The sequence below is a fragment of the Aythya ferina genome, assembly GCF_964211825.1.
Source record: "Aythya ferina genome assembly, chromosome: 18".
In the NCBI taxonomy this organism is placed as follows: domain Eukaryota; kingdom Metazoa; phylum Chordata; class Aves; order Anseriformes; family Anatidae; genus Aythya; species Aythya ferina.
Window position 1 is genome coordinate 9,997,225 of NC_140317.1, and position 16,650 is coordinate 10,013,874.

The window sequence follows — 16,650 nt, forward strand, 5'->3', positions numbered from 1 at the left end:
GAGACCATGCCTGTGACTACCAACCACTCCAACATGCACTGCAGAGGGCAGGAGGACTCTGCCGAAAATACTGTTTTTCTTCAGTGGTTCTTTTCTGTACATAACCAGCAATACCACTCCTCCTGAAGCTTCCATACCCACATGAGAGAGATCAGAACTTCAGGTGCCAGCCTTCTACAGAGATTTTAAGGCTCCAGTTAATCAGCAGTTGTAACTGTTTTCTCTTTAAAAAAAATGTTCACTGTGAAACATTTTAGGTAATAAAATGTTGCTGTTTCTGAGACCTTTGTTTTACAAATTATTAAGGATACTGGCAATAATCACTTTTGCAGATTTTGGAGTAAGCATTAGAAGATACACTGAAACCATTACACATTCCTGACATAAAATATTTTACAATACCAATTTATAAGTGTTGTAACAGAGAAGCAGAACTGTCAGACAAATAATGCTAGTGCTGAATTATCCCCTTGGCCCAATCTCCAAGAAATCCAAAGGTACATACTGCTGACATAAGCAACAGAACTAATAACACTATATAACTTTGAACATTTTGTTTTGTTTTGTTTTTTTTGGTAATAAGGTGACAACTGTATACAAAATACAGTTGCATATTTATGCTTAATACTCACCTCAAACTTCTGTCGAAGCTCTGCATTTCCATCTTCATCAGCATCTGGAATCGGAACATTATAATATTCACCTTCTTCTTGATTCAGCAGCTTGTACCTGTAAAACATTTGAGAAAAGAAAATGTTGTTACATTTTTATTTATTCCTTTTAGATTTAAAATCTGATTTAGTTGTTTGTACCGACGTCACTTGTATGTAAAGAACTGCTTGCCAAATTCTAAAGCAAACAGAGAAACAGAGTATATTTCACCTAAACTTATATCTTTAATCACAAACTATCTGTCAAGGCAGTGTAATGTACAAGGATTTCATTCCAATCATCCTGTAATATAGTGGAGAAATCAACCTTGAAGAACCTTTTCTCCAGCACTTCTAAGGCCCTTAACAATTCTCCTCAATGAGATGTACTTTTTGAGAAGGTTTTATAAGTTCTATGCATGGTTTGGTAGGTAATAAGATGGCATTTTATAAAATCAGTTCCCATGTACTTTGAACTTGTGGAGCTATATATAACTGATATGCTTCATAATGAATATATCATATTTGTGATAAAAATAAGATGAATATCACAAGACTATGTACATAGAATTGAGTTTACAGCATCTCCTGGCTCCAGCAGAAGCTTCATGAACATGACAAAAGAAAAGAATTCCTTTAATTATCCTTCTTTGTTATATACGTGTATAGCCTATATTTCCTGGTTTTGGTTGTATTTTCAGTGATCTCATAGCATGAGATACAGTGAAAAGCTACAAAAAATGTAATTACACTGAAGAAAAGTACCATTTCAAAGTCTCTCCAGAAACTCTTACCATCCACTAGCTGGCATTTTCATAAGCTCTGACACCCCAAATGAAAGAGATCCCATAAAATCATTTCTGGTTGTTCGATCCCAGTCCCAGACCTCTACGGATAACCGTCGATCTTTGTCTGTAGGTTTTAATTTACTAAAAAGAAGCAGAGAAGAAGCATTTTCAATGCAAAACTCAAATAAATGATTCAATACTTAAAAGGTATTGTATTAAAAGGGGTTAAACTTACAACGTGAATGACTCATTCCAGTGTGGATTCAGAGTAGAACGAATGGTTTTTGTTTTTTGTTTACTTTCATTCTTGGGATCAGGGATAAGTTTCAGTTTAACATAAGGATCTGAAAGTCCATTTGGATCCATGGGAATTAGGTTTTTTGCTTCTCGCACTGTCAATATAAAACAGCCAGCTGATTTGCATGGGATTACAAATCACCATTAACAAAGTAGTAACAAAGTAGTAACCAGAGGAAAGAAACATGTTGAAAGATAAAACAAATAAGATGCAAAACCCATTTGTCAGACCTGGCATGGAAGAAACTAGTTGTTGTAAAGTAAGGTTGCTCTTGGTGATATTTATAAGGATGATAGAGAGAAGTGACAGGAGACAGAAGCAATTCCTAAATGGCATGCTGCTTCTGGGCACCTCTTTTCTGCAATGGAATGATTAAATGTCCAAATCCATCTCTGTAAATTTTTAAGCCAGGAGCGTTTCTTTACGCTTTGATTTACTGATCAATCTTAGGTTATACAGCTACAGGACTATCAGCCAAATACTCTACAAGTGATTGTCGGATCCCAACAGATTTCAAAGGACAGGTTGTTTTATACAATCTATCACTGGAAGCTATCGATACCAGACTTCCCTCAGATTCATTGCTCATTAGCTGTCAGCTGGAATCACTGTGAGCATCACCACAACAGCACACAAAGTAAAAACACAGAAAAGAGGAATTTAACTTTGGCTTCACCAAAATATTAAGGTAGCTTCTATTTTCACAATGCCAAAAGAAAGCACAAAGGGAATTAAAAAATCTCACTGATCCTGAGACAAGAACAGCCAGCAACCTGCCTGGGGTGATGTACCCCATCAGGCCGCATCCCTGCGTGGAACAAGGAACTGAAGCATTGGTGGGTTATGATCACATTTATTGGGGGTTTCAGTAACTTTTGGGTTTTAGTCTGGCTGGAGTTACAGCAGCAGCTGTGGAGCTTCATTAGGTAGCTCAGAAGTCACCGTAGAGGGGTGGAGTATTTCCATGGATAAGCAGACAGCACTTCCCTCCCTCCTGCAGGGGACCAGCCTAACGCCCAGTAACATTTACAAGGCATGTAAGGCTTTATTGTGTGTCAATGGCATTCAGCCACCAGCTTCTGCTGAACTTGAGAGCAGATTGAATTTCACTCGTGTTGTGAAGAAGTCCCACCCAAACCGGTCAGGCTGCAACGAACCGCAGCTAAGAGGGATTGAGTTGGAGATCACAGAATCACAGAATCACAGAATTTTCTAGGTTGGAAGAGACCTCAAGGTCATCGAGTCCAACCTCCAACCTAACGCTAACAGCCCTCCACTAAACCATATCCCTAAGCTGTACATCTAAGCGTCTTTTGAAGACTTCCAGGGATGGTGACTCCACCACTTCCCTGGGCAGCCTGTTCCAATGCCTCACAACCCTTTCTGTAAAGAAGTTCTTTCTAACATCTAACCTAAAACTCCCCTGGCTCAACTTAAGCCCATTCCCCCTCGTCCTGTCACCAGGCACGTGGGAGAACAGGCCAACCCCCACCTCTCTACAGCCTCCTTTAAGGTATCTGTAAAGAGCAATAAGGTCACCCCTGAGCCTCCTCTTCTCCAGGCTGAACAAGCCCAGCTCCCTCAGCCGCTCCTCGTAGGACTTGTTCTCCAGGCCCCTCACCAGCTTCGTCGCCCTTCTCTGCACCCGCTCAAGCACCTCGATGTCCTTCTTGTAGCGAGGGGCCCAAAACTGAACACAGTACTCGAGGTGCGGCCTCACCAGAGCTGAGTACAGGGGGACGATCACCTCCCTAGCCCTGCTGGTCACGCTGTTCCTAATACAAGCCAGGATGCCGTTGGCCTTCTTGGCCACCTGAGCACACTGCTGGCTCATATTCAGCCGACTGTCCACCATCACTCCCAGGTCCTTCTCTGCCTGGCAGCTTTCCAACCATTCCTCTCCCAGCCTGTAGCTCTGCTTGGGGTTATTGCGCCCCAGGTGCAGGACCCGGCACTTGGCCTTGTTAAACTTCATGCAGTTGACCTCAGCCCATCGGTCCAGCCTATCCAGATCCTCCTGCAGAGCTTTCCTACCCTCAAGCAGATCGACACACGCACCTAACTTGGTGTCATCTGCGAACTTACTGAGGGTGCACTCGATGCCCTCGTCCAGATCATCGATGAAGATATTAAAGAGGACCGGCCCCAGCACCGAGCCCTGGGGGACGCCACTAGTGACTGGCCTCCAACTGGACTTGGCTCCATTCACCACGACTCTTTGGGCCCGGCTATCCAGCCAGTTTCTAACCCAACGAAGCGTGCGCCAGTCCAAGCCAAGAGCAGCCAGTTTCTTGAGGAGAATGCTGTGGGAGACGGTGTCAAAAGCCTTGCTGAAGTCAAGGTAGACCACATCCACAGCCTTTCCCTCATCCACCCAGCGCGTCACTCTGTCATAGAAGGAGATCAGGTTCGTCAGGCATGACCTGCCTTTCATAAAGCCATGCTGACTGGGCCTGATCGCCTGCTTCCCCTGCAAGTGCTGCATGATGACTCTCAGGAGGATCTGCTCCATGAGCTTTCCTGGCACTGAGGTCAAACTGACAGGCCTGTAGTTTCCTGGGTCTGCCCTCCGGCCCTTCTTATAGATGGGCGTCACGTTTGCTAGCCGCCAGTCGATTGGGACCTCCCCCGATAGCCAGGACTGTTGATAAATGATGGACAGTGGCTTGGCCAGCTCCTCTGCCAGTTCCCTCAGTACCCTTGGGTGGATCCCATCTGGCCCCATCGACTTGTGCACATCTAAGTGCCGTAGTAGGTCACCAACCAGTTCTTCATGGATAATGAGGGCCACATCCTGCTCCCCATCCCCTTCCACCAGCTCAGGGTACTGGGTATCCAGAGAACATCCGGTATTGCCGCTAAAGACTGAGGCAAAGAAGGCATTGAGCACCTCCGCCTTTTCCTCATCTCTTGTAACTAAGTTTCCCCCCGCATCCAGTAAAGGATGGAGATTCTCCTTAGTCCTCCTTTTTGTGTTGATGTATTTATAGAAACGTTTTTTGTTATCTTTAACGGCAGTAGCCAGATTGAGCTCCAAATGAGCTTTGGCCTTCCTAATTTTGTCCCTGCACAGCCTCGCTACTTCTTTAAAGTCCTCCCTAGTGGCCTGCCCACTTTTCCAAAGCTTATAAACCCTCTTTTTCCTCCTAAGATCAAGCCACAATTCTCTGTTGAGCCAGGCCGGTCTTCTTCCCCGCCAGCTCGTCTTTGGGCACGTGGGAACAGACCGTTCCTGCGCCATTAAGACTTCCCTCTTGAAGAGCGCCCAGCCTTCCTGGACCCCTCTGCCCTTCAGAACCGCCTCCCAAGGGACTCCACCAACCAATGTCCTGAGCAGCTCAAAGTCAGCCCTCCGAAAGTCCAATACAGCGGTTTTACTGGTCCCCTTCCTGACCTCGCCAAGAATAGTGAACTCCACCATTGCGTGGTCACTCTGCCCTAGACAGCTCCCGACGATCACGTCCTCCACCAGTCCTTCTCTGTTTGTGAAGAGAAGGTCTAGCGGGGCACCTCCCCTGGTAGGCTCACTAACCAGCTGTGTCAGGAAGCTATCTTCCACGCTCTCCAGAAACCTCCTAGACTGCTTTCTCAGGGCTGTGTTGTGCTTCCAGGATATGTCAGGGAAGTTGAAGTCCCCCACGAGTACAAGAGCTGATGATTTTGCAACCTCTGTCAGCTGCCTGTAGAATTCCTCATCCGTCTCCTCATCCTGGTTCGGCGGTCTATAGCAGACCCCGACCAGGACACTAGCCTTGTTGTCCCTGCCGATCCTAACCCAAAGGGACTCGACCTTGTCATTCCCAACCTCGAGTTCTACAGCCTCAAAAGACTCTCTAATATAGAGAGCCACACCACCACCCCTTCTATGCTGCCTGTCCCTTCTATAGAGCTTATAGCCAGGCATTGCAGCACTCCAGTCATGAGACTGGTCCCACCACGTCTCCGTGATGGCAACCAAGTCGTAGCCTGCCTGCCGCACGATGGCTTCCAGCTCCTCCTGTTTGTTACCCATGCTGCGTGCATTGGTGTAGATGCACTTCAGCTGGGCCATTGCCTTATCCTCCGGCCTTGCCATTGTTCCCCCTGGCACAGCCCCAACAATCCTAGCCTCAGCCCCATCCCCCTTCCTACCTAGTTTAAAGCCCTCTCAATGAGCCCTGCCAGTTCCTGGCCCAGGATCCTTTTTCCCCTAAAAGATAGGGACCCGTCTGCGGCCATCAGGCCAGGTGCTGAGTAAAGTGCCCCATGATCAAAAAACCCAAGATTTCTGCGTTGGCACCAGCCCCGGAGCCACGTGTTTAACAGGTGGGCTTTCCGTGTCCTCTCTGAACTCCTCCCTGCCACCATAGGGATGGACGAAAACACCACCTGCACTCCCGCTCCATCCACTAACCGACCCAGCCCCCTAAAGTCCCTTTTGATAGCCTTGAGATGTGAAATTCAGAGTCCATAACGGGGCATCTCAACATCGACTGGGCCAGCAGAGAGCAGGAAATGGCTTTCATGTAGAGATTCCTTTGTGAGATTCCTATTTTAAGATCAAAATTGTTCCTGGAAGGAAAATCTCAAGCAGCTTTGAGAGTGACATAGTTCCCAAGGTATGAAGAAAGGCCAGCAATTAAGAGTGAGTCACTAGAGAGATTATCCTGGATTGACAGTGCACAGAGCTACTGCTTTCACAGTGTCAGCATCTGAAGGATTTTTTTAAATTTCATCTACCTAACTGAAGAAAAGAAATCTATAAGGAAAATTAGGAAAGATCAACCCTGAAGTCACCTAATACTACTTGATGGAGAACGTTTCTCACAAAAATTTGAACTTTAGCATCACTTAAGAACTCAATCGGAACTAATGCAAAAAAATAAATAATGTATATATATATATATATATGTATGGTATATCAATATAAAAATCAGGATCTTCAGTAACAGATATTTACTATTGGCTCAAGGCATCCTCCTCCTTTCCTCCCAGGTGTGAATGGCATTTTCACATTTTAAACACAAATTATAGAAATCTCCAGGATTTCCAGCAGTTATTTCCTAGCATGAAGGCTGAAAGGCATCCAAGCAACACAGACATTTTATAGTGCATTATTTCCTCTCATTAGGTATAGAATAATGAAAGGGGCAGTTTTTGGACAACAGTCAAATGACGTGTCAACCAGCTGAAGCACATCTTATCAAAATGCTCTTTGCCCTCCCTTTAGAAATAAAGGCATGGTTGTGTTGGACTGGCAACTGCCTGACTGCTGCTGAAAGACAGAAAAAGAAGGACAATGAAGCAGAGGACAGATATTACTGTGCTTTACTTGAGGACAGTGAGAGGAAGGTTTGTGAAATGTTGACAACACCCTTGCTATAACAGAGTGTTGAAGGTGATCTGCAAAGTCATATGATGGTTACGCTCCATCCCCTGTGCACCTCATATATTTGCTAGTCGCATGCATCTAGCCCTAGGCTGATATTTTTCTTTTACACAGTGGCGAAAGTTGTAGTGCTCAGAATGACTGTGTTCTTCCAAATGACATAGCCGCTAAGTCATCTTTTAGTGCAAATATACCACTCACCATTTAATTTAGGGTGTGGAGGGAAAAGTCTTGGAGGAAAAAAAGGCTGCTGCCTTTTTTTCAAACAGCTTCAACAGCGCTGTTTGTTTAATGAGAGCATTAGGTGTGGTAGAAAAAGCTGGAAGAGGAAATACCAAGTATAACTGGTACCTTTCTGGTAGGAATATCCAAAATACTTGTAGAAAGAAGCTCTTTCTACAAGAGCTACTTCTTTGGGATACACTAGTTTGAGTGCATTTGTCAGGATAATTCTCATGCAGAACAGATATCCTGCTGTAAATTAATTATTGAAATTAGATCATGGCTGGAAAGGAATTGCATTAACTTGAACCAACATTTGATAATAATTAAGTTATTTTTCCTAAGTTTGTGCCTTTAAAATGAGAGTAAGAAAATGCTTATTGGCTAAAATTTTAAAATCAAATGCACTAACATTGACTAACTAAATTTCCCACATAATTGTACCAGAAAAAAATATATCGTATTTCAGAAGAACAGAACAGAAGCAAGCATCTTTCTTGCAGAGCATTTCATTTGTTGTTCCTAACAATCCCTATACCATGCTGGAAGGAGCTTGCACCGGGGAAAACGATAGCTTTTGATATAGAGAAGAGCCTCCACTCTCATAAGTCTACACTCTCATGCACTCTGCATTTGCCTTTTGAAGGTTTCCCCACCCAAAATTAGGCTAGAAAAATATTTGTTCTCAATCCTTGAAAAAGATTCAAGGATTATTAAATATTATATATTAAAATTTAGCATAATGAAACTGTTCTTCAAATTATTCTGAGGAAATAACATAAAGATTAAATAACTCAGTTAAATATTTTCAATCCCCAAAGGGCTAAACATCACGTAGTGAGTGAAGGATGAAGTGGTAGACTTCCACGCAAGGCACTGTCCTTCCCATCCTGCACTCTTCTTGTTTGTTAGTCTTGTGCACAGCACTTGTGACTGCACTGCCAGGTTCAGCACATGAGCTATTACTTCAAAATCCACTTTTTGATTTTTGTTTCTATATTGCAACTTGGTGTAAGTGAGGAGAGGCACTGACTACATGTCCTACAGCTTCCCAGAAATATACACAGGGAAGGTGTTGGTTTTTTTTTCCTTTACTAAATTTCCTTGAACAAAAATGGCTTGATTTTAGCATGGTGTCTTCAGTGTAATCTTTTATGTTTAAATTCTGTGTGGGGAGGCTCAGTGTGAACCCAAGCAGGCTTTTCAGAAATTGGCTATGTGGATGCAAAGCCATTCTCTGAGGCTCAGCCATGGAGGGCTCCCTGCAGAAAGCCATCACTGATCAGCCTTTGCACACGCTGCTGAGTCTCAAGAACACCACTGACAGCAGGAGGACCTGGCAGCATGTGTACGGATACTTTCTTTTTGCAGGAAACGCAGAATAAGAAAAAAGCCCTCTAAACACACAAAAAGAACCTCAAAGATGAACTAGTATGGAAAGATGCAACATATACTAAATACAGGCTGCTAAAGAAGTCATTATCTCACTCCTTATCTGGCCCATTTGTATTTTTGTCTGTATAATTACTACCCTTAGACATCTTTCTTCACTTCTTTTCTTGAGGAAACAGCATGATAATACTTGTGCCGAACAGTGTTTGTAAAGAACTAATGTCTCAGTGGTCCACCTCTTTGAGGGCATCCTATTTTTACCAAGACAGGTCAGCTTTCTGTTAGGGGGCTGACAAGAAGAGGTTTGCCCTCCCCATCACAGGCGCTCTCTCTTGAGTGTGGTTGAAACAGAGTAAGTTAAATGAAAAAGAACTCCAAGAAAATAGATCAGTTCACCGAGGCTGAATTCTGCTATAGCTGTAATGATAGCAAGCCATCTCTCATTGCTTTGTAATTATTAGTTAATTAAACTCAGCACTGTGATAGAGACGTTGTTCCAATTTACAGTTGGTTCAAGTCAGGTGCAGCGCTGCATCACTTGAGGAACTTGGACAGAAACCTAGAACAGCACTTTGCCAGCTTTATGACATAAATATTAAGCATGATAATGATGTCTGTATGCTGCAAAGTAGCTGGTATGAGCTAAATCTCCTAATGCTTTGTCCAGATTAAACTCGGAATGGGGACCGAGAACACACAGACAATCAGGGAGTGAAGAGAAACATGTACTGAAGTTCCTAACACATCTAAATTTGCCCATGTTTCTTTTTAGAAACTAGAAATAGTTGTCACCATGCCATAAGGAAAAGGTACCATTTTCCTCCTTATTCATAATTAAGAGACCACAAGTGTTTAGTCAGCAGAAAACATGGAATATTTGATGACTTTCCTATTTGATTACGTGTCACTGGTATTACGGTAGTAACCAGAAGCTGAGCCCAAAACCGGGACGCCCACCTTTCCAGGAATAGTACAAAGACACAAGCAAACACAGAGATGGTTCTTAGGTACTCATACTTTAAATAAATATCTAAATATGACAGAGTGGGCTGCCAGAGAACTGACACTTTATGTAAAGAGAAGAAATTCAAGCAGAACTTTGAGGAATTCAAAGTGCAGATGACAAAACTTGAACTTTTTTTATAGAACATATGGGTCAAACATGGCAAATGATACGCAGTTATGGATTTATAACTTCTTGTGGTATCAGCAGATAAGTTTAGTTACAGGATTGAGAAAATAAATATTTATGTCCCTAAAAGAAAGCAGAATTACTTGCAGCATGAGTTCACTCGGTTCCTTTTCAAGTGAGTCAGTTACCTTTTTCCTGAAATTTCAAGTATTGATAACAAAACAGTTTACTAATCACAGCAACCATTTCTTGCTGATCTTTAATTCCCTACAGGCAGCTTAGAGGAGCAGAAATTTCCCAACTGGAAGCAAATATTCCATGAAGTAGGTGCTTTTACAAGAGGCTTGTTTAAGTCTCAAATGGGCTTGCCTGGCAAGCTATCCAGCAAAGTGCAAGAAAAGGGAGAACATTGTTAGCTTAAAGTTTCTGTCTTCCCACAGCAAAGCATTAGTAAATTATTTCATAATTCTCATTACTTCCAGAAAAAGTATCTGGTACATTCTCCAGTGATGTGTCCAGAGCACAGATAAATTAGGTGAGAGGTAGAGGACCTTGTACTCCCAGCCAAGGAACTTTCTCCCTTGCATCTTACCACATTCTCTTTTAATCACAGTTTAAAAGATTTGCCTTTTATCAAAAATAGTTTTTCTTCCAAGCTGTGTACTTATACTCTCTGTATGCAAAATCCAAAGCTGTCTCCAGAACTGCTCAGCTTTTACTCAAGATTTTTCAAGATGGTTTTATTGAAACTATCATTGAATGCTTGCTTTCTGGAGCTGATTGTGACTCACATGTACAACTGACTTCCATAAAAATCCTGCTTTTCAGTCAAATTCCATACAGTGCTTGGTAACTAAAAGGACTTCTTGATATGTGACTTCTCTATTCCATAACTATTCCCCTGCCTAGCTAAATTTTCTTTTAATATCCCTCCTGAGACCAGTGCCTGCTCATTACACCCAATTTCCTGAATCCTGATGGATGGCAACATGATGAATGGAGGCTATGGGAATGCTGCACTTCACAGGTGATTTACACACAAGAAATGGATGAGTGATTAATTTCCTTCCTACTACAACATGAAAAATGAACTAGAGTTTCCTGATGCTTTATTCCTCTGTCTTTTATTAAGACAGTCTCTCCTGCTAATAAAAAATGTACCGTCAACTCTAATGCTACTTAATAAGTGCTTGTGCCTGCAGTAGGTTCTCCAGTTTCAGTTTCAACTGGAAGTCTCACAGCAGCAACTGCATTTTATTTTTAAAATAATTGCCTATATAAAAAATATTTTCATAGAAAATACCTAGTACTGAGAAGGATAGCTACTTAATAAATCATAAGCCTTAACACAAAAAATTGACTCTTATTGTATCAAACTGTCTGAAAAGGGCTTGAATTTATATTCCTACCTGTTTACATTGTTATACAAATCTGTAGCATTTTATTTTTTTTTCTATGCAGGCAGATGGACATCTATGAAAAATTAATGCTTCTTTTAAATACTGTGCATTGCCTATTCTTTCACAGTAAAGAAAATTTATTGAATGAAATGGGAACTATTTGTTTGCTACCCAGGCTGGCATTTCTAAAGGCACAGCCCTCTTTGTACCGAGCACAGCAACCCTGCAGACTCTGGGAAAGCCAGAAAAAAAAAAAAAAAAGAAAAGAAAATGATATTAGCGAGATAAAATGTGCAATTAATATCTGAGATATTAAAAAGGCTCCCACATGCAAGTAATTATTTGGGATCGCTTTTATAGGTACTTCATACTAACAGCTGGTCAAATTGCCAGAATATTCCTATGTGTTCCACTTTTAACATCAGTTGCACAATATTATGAAATTAATGCTAAAAAAGAAATATACTAGTACTGACCTAGGCAAACATAAATGAAATTATTCAAGTGTGTGTGGAGGGATCTTTTAAGGAAGCAGTTTATGAGTATCTCAAAATTTGCCAAAATTTTCTGTCTGTCACTCCAGCTCCTTTGGGCAGAGGCTGCTCACCCAGCTCCCCACAGCAAGCAGAGTGACAAAACATTAATATGCGGTACCATAGGGTGGCTCAGCAGAAGGCATTCATAAATAATTTGAAAAATGTACAGCGGGGAGTAGAGAACTCCTGGGGAGGTTATTGTTGGAGAGCCTGCTCCGTGCTCCCAGCCCCTGCGGAAATCACGCCCAGGTTTCCTCGTCTTTTAAATAACAGAGGCATCAGGGAAGAATTCAAACACATTCGTTATCCTTTCAGCTAAGAAAAATACACTTGAAAACCTGAAAGCTCTGGGCTGCGTGTACGTATATGTATTTTAACACCGTTTATGTAAGAGAAGGGTGCACTGGATGACAAGGAGTCGCCACCAGCCTGCCTCCAGCCGCGCGCCCGTGTCAGGAGGGCAGATCTTTGTTGGCAGCTGCTGTCAGATCCAGCTCCTGGCAGCTGACAGGTCGCAGTTTGGGATCCCAACAATGTGGCAGCTTTTTATATGTCACTGCACCAGATGGGGTTATTTTCTCACAAAGGTTATTGTTTGCTCACTAAAAAAATAATTCAAAAATAAAATTAAAATAAGAACCGTGATTCAACCACCTACGAAAGCACTCAGAAGCCCCCCAGATTATACGATGGGTTGACAAGTAAATGTAAGAGTGACAAAACTTCTAACACACATCAGAAGGAAGACATTTAAGTGAAAAACAAAACAAAACAGAAATTAAGACTGGCAAAACTGCTTTACTATGCTTAAAAGCAAAAACCCATCAGTCCAACCTATCAAATTCAGTGAATTCAAAAAAAAAAAACAAAAAAACAAACACAACAATTCAATATTCTATGAGTTCCTTAGACAAGAGAATTACCGAGCTGATTTAGTCCAAGTGCAATAAATTATTAGTATCCAATGCAACTCTTGAGGTAGTAGATATAAAATAAAGAATAGGTATTTAAAAACTGCAACACAAATTAGCACTGGAAACGGCACTGACTAGCACTGGGGAGATGGTGAGGTTTTGGCAGAGTATAACACTACCAAATTCCTATTAATTTAGGAAAAAGCATTGCAGTCTCCAGCACACAGGCAGAAAAGACTGTGGCTACCTTTAAGTACCAACACTGAAGATCCAAAGTACGCATTGACGTACCCAGGAATTAAATATATTTATGTATAGGACTGAATCATTCCCATGATTAGTTCAATTCAAAACAGGCCAAAATGCTTATATATTTTAGATGGTCTAACTGAGCCACTGGCCAGCTGCAACTGGCCTCTTTCCCAGTATTCACTGGGGAAATAAAAAACAATATTATTTGCAAGATTTTATTGGGAAAACACTTAGTAGCCAAGCACGTACCGTGGCCATTTTTTGGAAAGAAAAGCGACTACAACTACAAAACCCTCAAAGCTGTGAGGCAGAAGCAAACAGGCCAGGCACTGAACAGTGTCCCCCAAGTGATCGGTCCCTGCCATTATTCAGCATGTGGCACCCCCAGTAAGGGGGTTTCCTTCCCTTTCTTTCCCTTCCCTTAGTATGGGCTTGGTATATATATATATATATATAATGCATATTATTATTTATTTAAAAAAGCTTACTTTCAAGGAAACTCATTTTTATTTAAAGAAATTTTCGGAAGCCTTGGAAGTGCTGACAAGCCCCAACCATATGAACATAACAGCACCATAGCTGTCCCATGCAGAACAAGGTTGTAATAAAACTTTTTCTTGTAGTCCAGAAACCCACTTGAATGTTGGATGGAAATGTTTGATCTGTAGACACACAAATAGCAGCATTTGCCAAGTGCTCTCACATCAAAAAGAGCTGAGGAAGAGCATCTACAGAACATCTGCAACAACTTTACCTTACCCATACCTCAGACAAGACCTTTTCAACTAAAATTCTGATGTAGAAAAAAAACTACTTGTATAATTGTTTTACAACACTTCGGTACCACAAAGACTTGTAGAACCCTTTTGTCCCTAAAAGGGCTATGAACCTGCTGAATCATCACAAAAGACACATTACTTGTATGATTATGTACATTGCCAGAAATTGTAGGTCGTATTTAAGAGCCCTGCTGCAAAATGGCCTAGAGCAATGCAAATATATTATTTTTTTTTCACTTGGATGATTTTCAAATTAGTTCTTTCTCCTGGTACAATTACTTTCAGAACCCGCATCTCCCTCTCTGAAATGCTTCACTACTCAGTGAAAGCACCTTTCTCCTAATGACAGCATCTTGGACAAATTTACCCCTCCTACGCCAGCAGGAAGCTATTTGAAAAGTTTGCTACAATTAAGTATCACTTGGGATCTGTTCTAGTCCTTTCTAACTAAATTTCATCATACCTCTCCCTTTCAGTGCATTTTACAAGGTTTGACAGGAGAATCTGGAGGCATTCAGATGCAGAGATAACAAAAGCATGAATGAATGGTGACAGGAGGGAAGTTTGCTACTTGTGTGAGCTGTGAAAATCCAGCGTGGTGGCCTGATTTCCTTTATGCTGCCTACAAGGGCTATGGTAGCTTGTGTGATTCATTCCCCATGTAAGAAGTGCAGAAGTAGAAGGAACATCCTTCTGGTGCACAAGATAATAGAAGGGAAGAGAAGAAAATAGTTCAATTGGGAGGGACCTGCAAATGCCATCGAGCCCAACTGCCTGGCCACTTCAGGGATAATCAAAAGTTAGGCTCTAGCCTTTCAACTGAGCGATGCTGAAGCAATTTAACAACCCTCAGCATCCACAGGTTGCCAACAACCCCATCAAAAAGCAAAAGCAGAAGTGGAGATGTCTGCGAAATGTCCTACTTTGTCCTGCTGTAACTTTACCCTCGAATTTGATTCCCTTTTGCAACACCAAGCACGTGCTGATAGCAGCACCTGGTTCCTGCTTCATTGTGTGGACACTCAATTCCATTTTTTGTGGTACAAATTTTGAAGTATTAGCGTACGTGTAATATGCATGAAGATGTATTAAGATGTGTTGCTGTTTTCTTCATTAAAGCAGTGTTGGTCACCTGTGACAACGCACAAACCCACCCCTCTCCTGAAGTAAAAGCATTGATAACTTCGTGTTTTATGACCGTCTTCTTCTTGGTTTCCTAAGTTATATCATCCTATGTTTTTATTTACTATAGCATGATTCTGTGATTTCTTGAAAGTTCTGACTGATTAAAAAAAATACTACTTCCTTTAAGAATTTAGATTTAAGACTTGCCTCTACCTAAGAAAAAATACAACTAAAATTGTCTGTTATTCCTTCCTGTATGTCAATTTTTTTTCTGTCCTAATTCCCACCCTGTGCTTTCCCTTTGAGTAAATTATTGTAATCTGATTGGCAAAGAACATTTTTGCATATTTCTGTCCAAGAGAAAGGAAAAATCAACACTGAAGTTCTCTACCAGCTTTGCACTTCAGATATCAGATACTAATTATCAGTTGACCCCAGTTAAGACAGAAAGCACATACAGAGCAAACAAAACATACGCTGTAAATACAAATTCTTAAGTGGATCCTGAGTGATAAACTCTGCTCTCTGATATGGCACAAGGAAGTTCTGCCGGAGCTAAACAACACATTCATTCTGGGGGCACAAAACGGTCCTTCCACTTGAAAAATATATTTTCCATATTTTTTTCCTGCAACTTCAGACTTGGAATGAGTTGTGGGGGTGTGGATCCAAAGCTTACTGATAAATTCTGGGAGAAGCATTTCCAAGGAAACTAACTACCACCCTCTCCTTCCTTCCTTTCCCTCCCTCCACCCCATCTTGGGAACCTTAACCTTGCAGAATCTGATCTTTTAAAAATTATTATTATTTTATAATACACTGGGAATACTATTTGGGATTGAATCCAAATTCCTTTGTTTATTAAATACTCTGAAATGCAGGAAATAACTCCTTAGTTGATGGAAGTTCAGAGTATTTCTTGTGTTCTGAAGATGATGGCTAACTTCCTGACCAGTTAGATATCCCTTTGATGTTTCCTAGAAGGAAAATTGACATTATAGTGTTTTTCTAATGAATATTGCTGAACTTTAAAGCTATTATTTGCTTTCATTTTCTGTTTATCTTTAACAAATGTGGATTCTTCAGAATGCCAGTAGTGTTTCTTGATTCAAGAATGCAGTGAGTGAAATCCTCTCCTTTCTGAAGGGAAATACTGTGTCATGGGCTTCAGTTCCCAAAGAAGCTGACCAAAGCATATAAACCCACAGGGCATATTTCACATTTAAAAAAACCTGCAACGTTTCAAAGTGAGCTATTTACCTGTTACTTCCAGTTTGTCAGCAGTGACTTCAGCTTTAAGATAAATCCTTCCTCTTTTCTCGGTGTGATCCATGCCGCAGAGGCTCGGGACATTTATTACGCATTGCTTATGCACATTCATATCACAAGCTGTGAATATAAAAATGGTTCAGACAGCTATGAGAAACTAATAATATGATTACACAGCAAACACTGAGCAAAGTGGAAGTTAAAGACTGACATGCCTAACTGTTGGCAAGATTTGCAGATCATAGCTGCAATGCTTTTTGAGTGACCAACACGGCTAGTTCCCATCTACATTTTGTAGATGGTGAATAGAACATTGCATAAAATAATCTACTTCAGACAACTAAATGTATTAATGAAGTGAAAAAAAAAAAAAAGTGAACATGGAATAAGGACTTGCTGGGAATGGGAATATGACTGAGAAAACAGAGCACTCCTGCCAGCAGCAGCAATGAAGGGAGTTAGGTTTAAATTGATTATTAGGTTTTCTAGCAGAAGACTTCCAAGACAAATGAAATGCAAGGAAAA

General features: G+C 41.4%; 1 protein-coding gene across 2 annotated transcripts in view; it reads right to left on the reverse strand.

The window, feature by feature from the left end:
* The window catches only part of PRKCA (protein kinase C alpha), a 157,218-nt gene that overhangs the window by 46,720 nt on the left and 93,848 nt on the right, over positions 1–16,650 (reverse strand). For both annotated transcript variants that reach the window (XM_084492540.1, XM_084492541.1), the window contains exons 5-8: positions 16,117–16,245; positions 1,674–1,830; positions 1,445–1,579; positions 633–729 (exon numbers count right to left, since the gene is read on the reverse strand). In XM_084492540.1, coding sequence (XP_084348666.1) covers positions 633–729; positions 1,445–1,579; positions 1,674–1,830; positions 16,117–16,245 — 518 coding nt within the window. The remainder of the gene's footprint in view (positions 1–632; positions 730–1,444; positions 1,580–1,673; positions 1,831–16,116; positions 16,246–16,650) is intronic.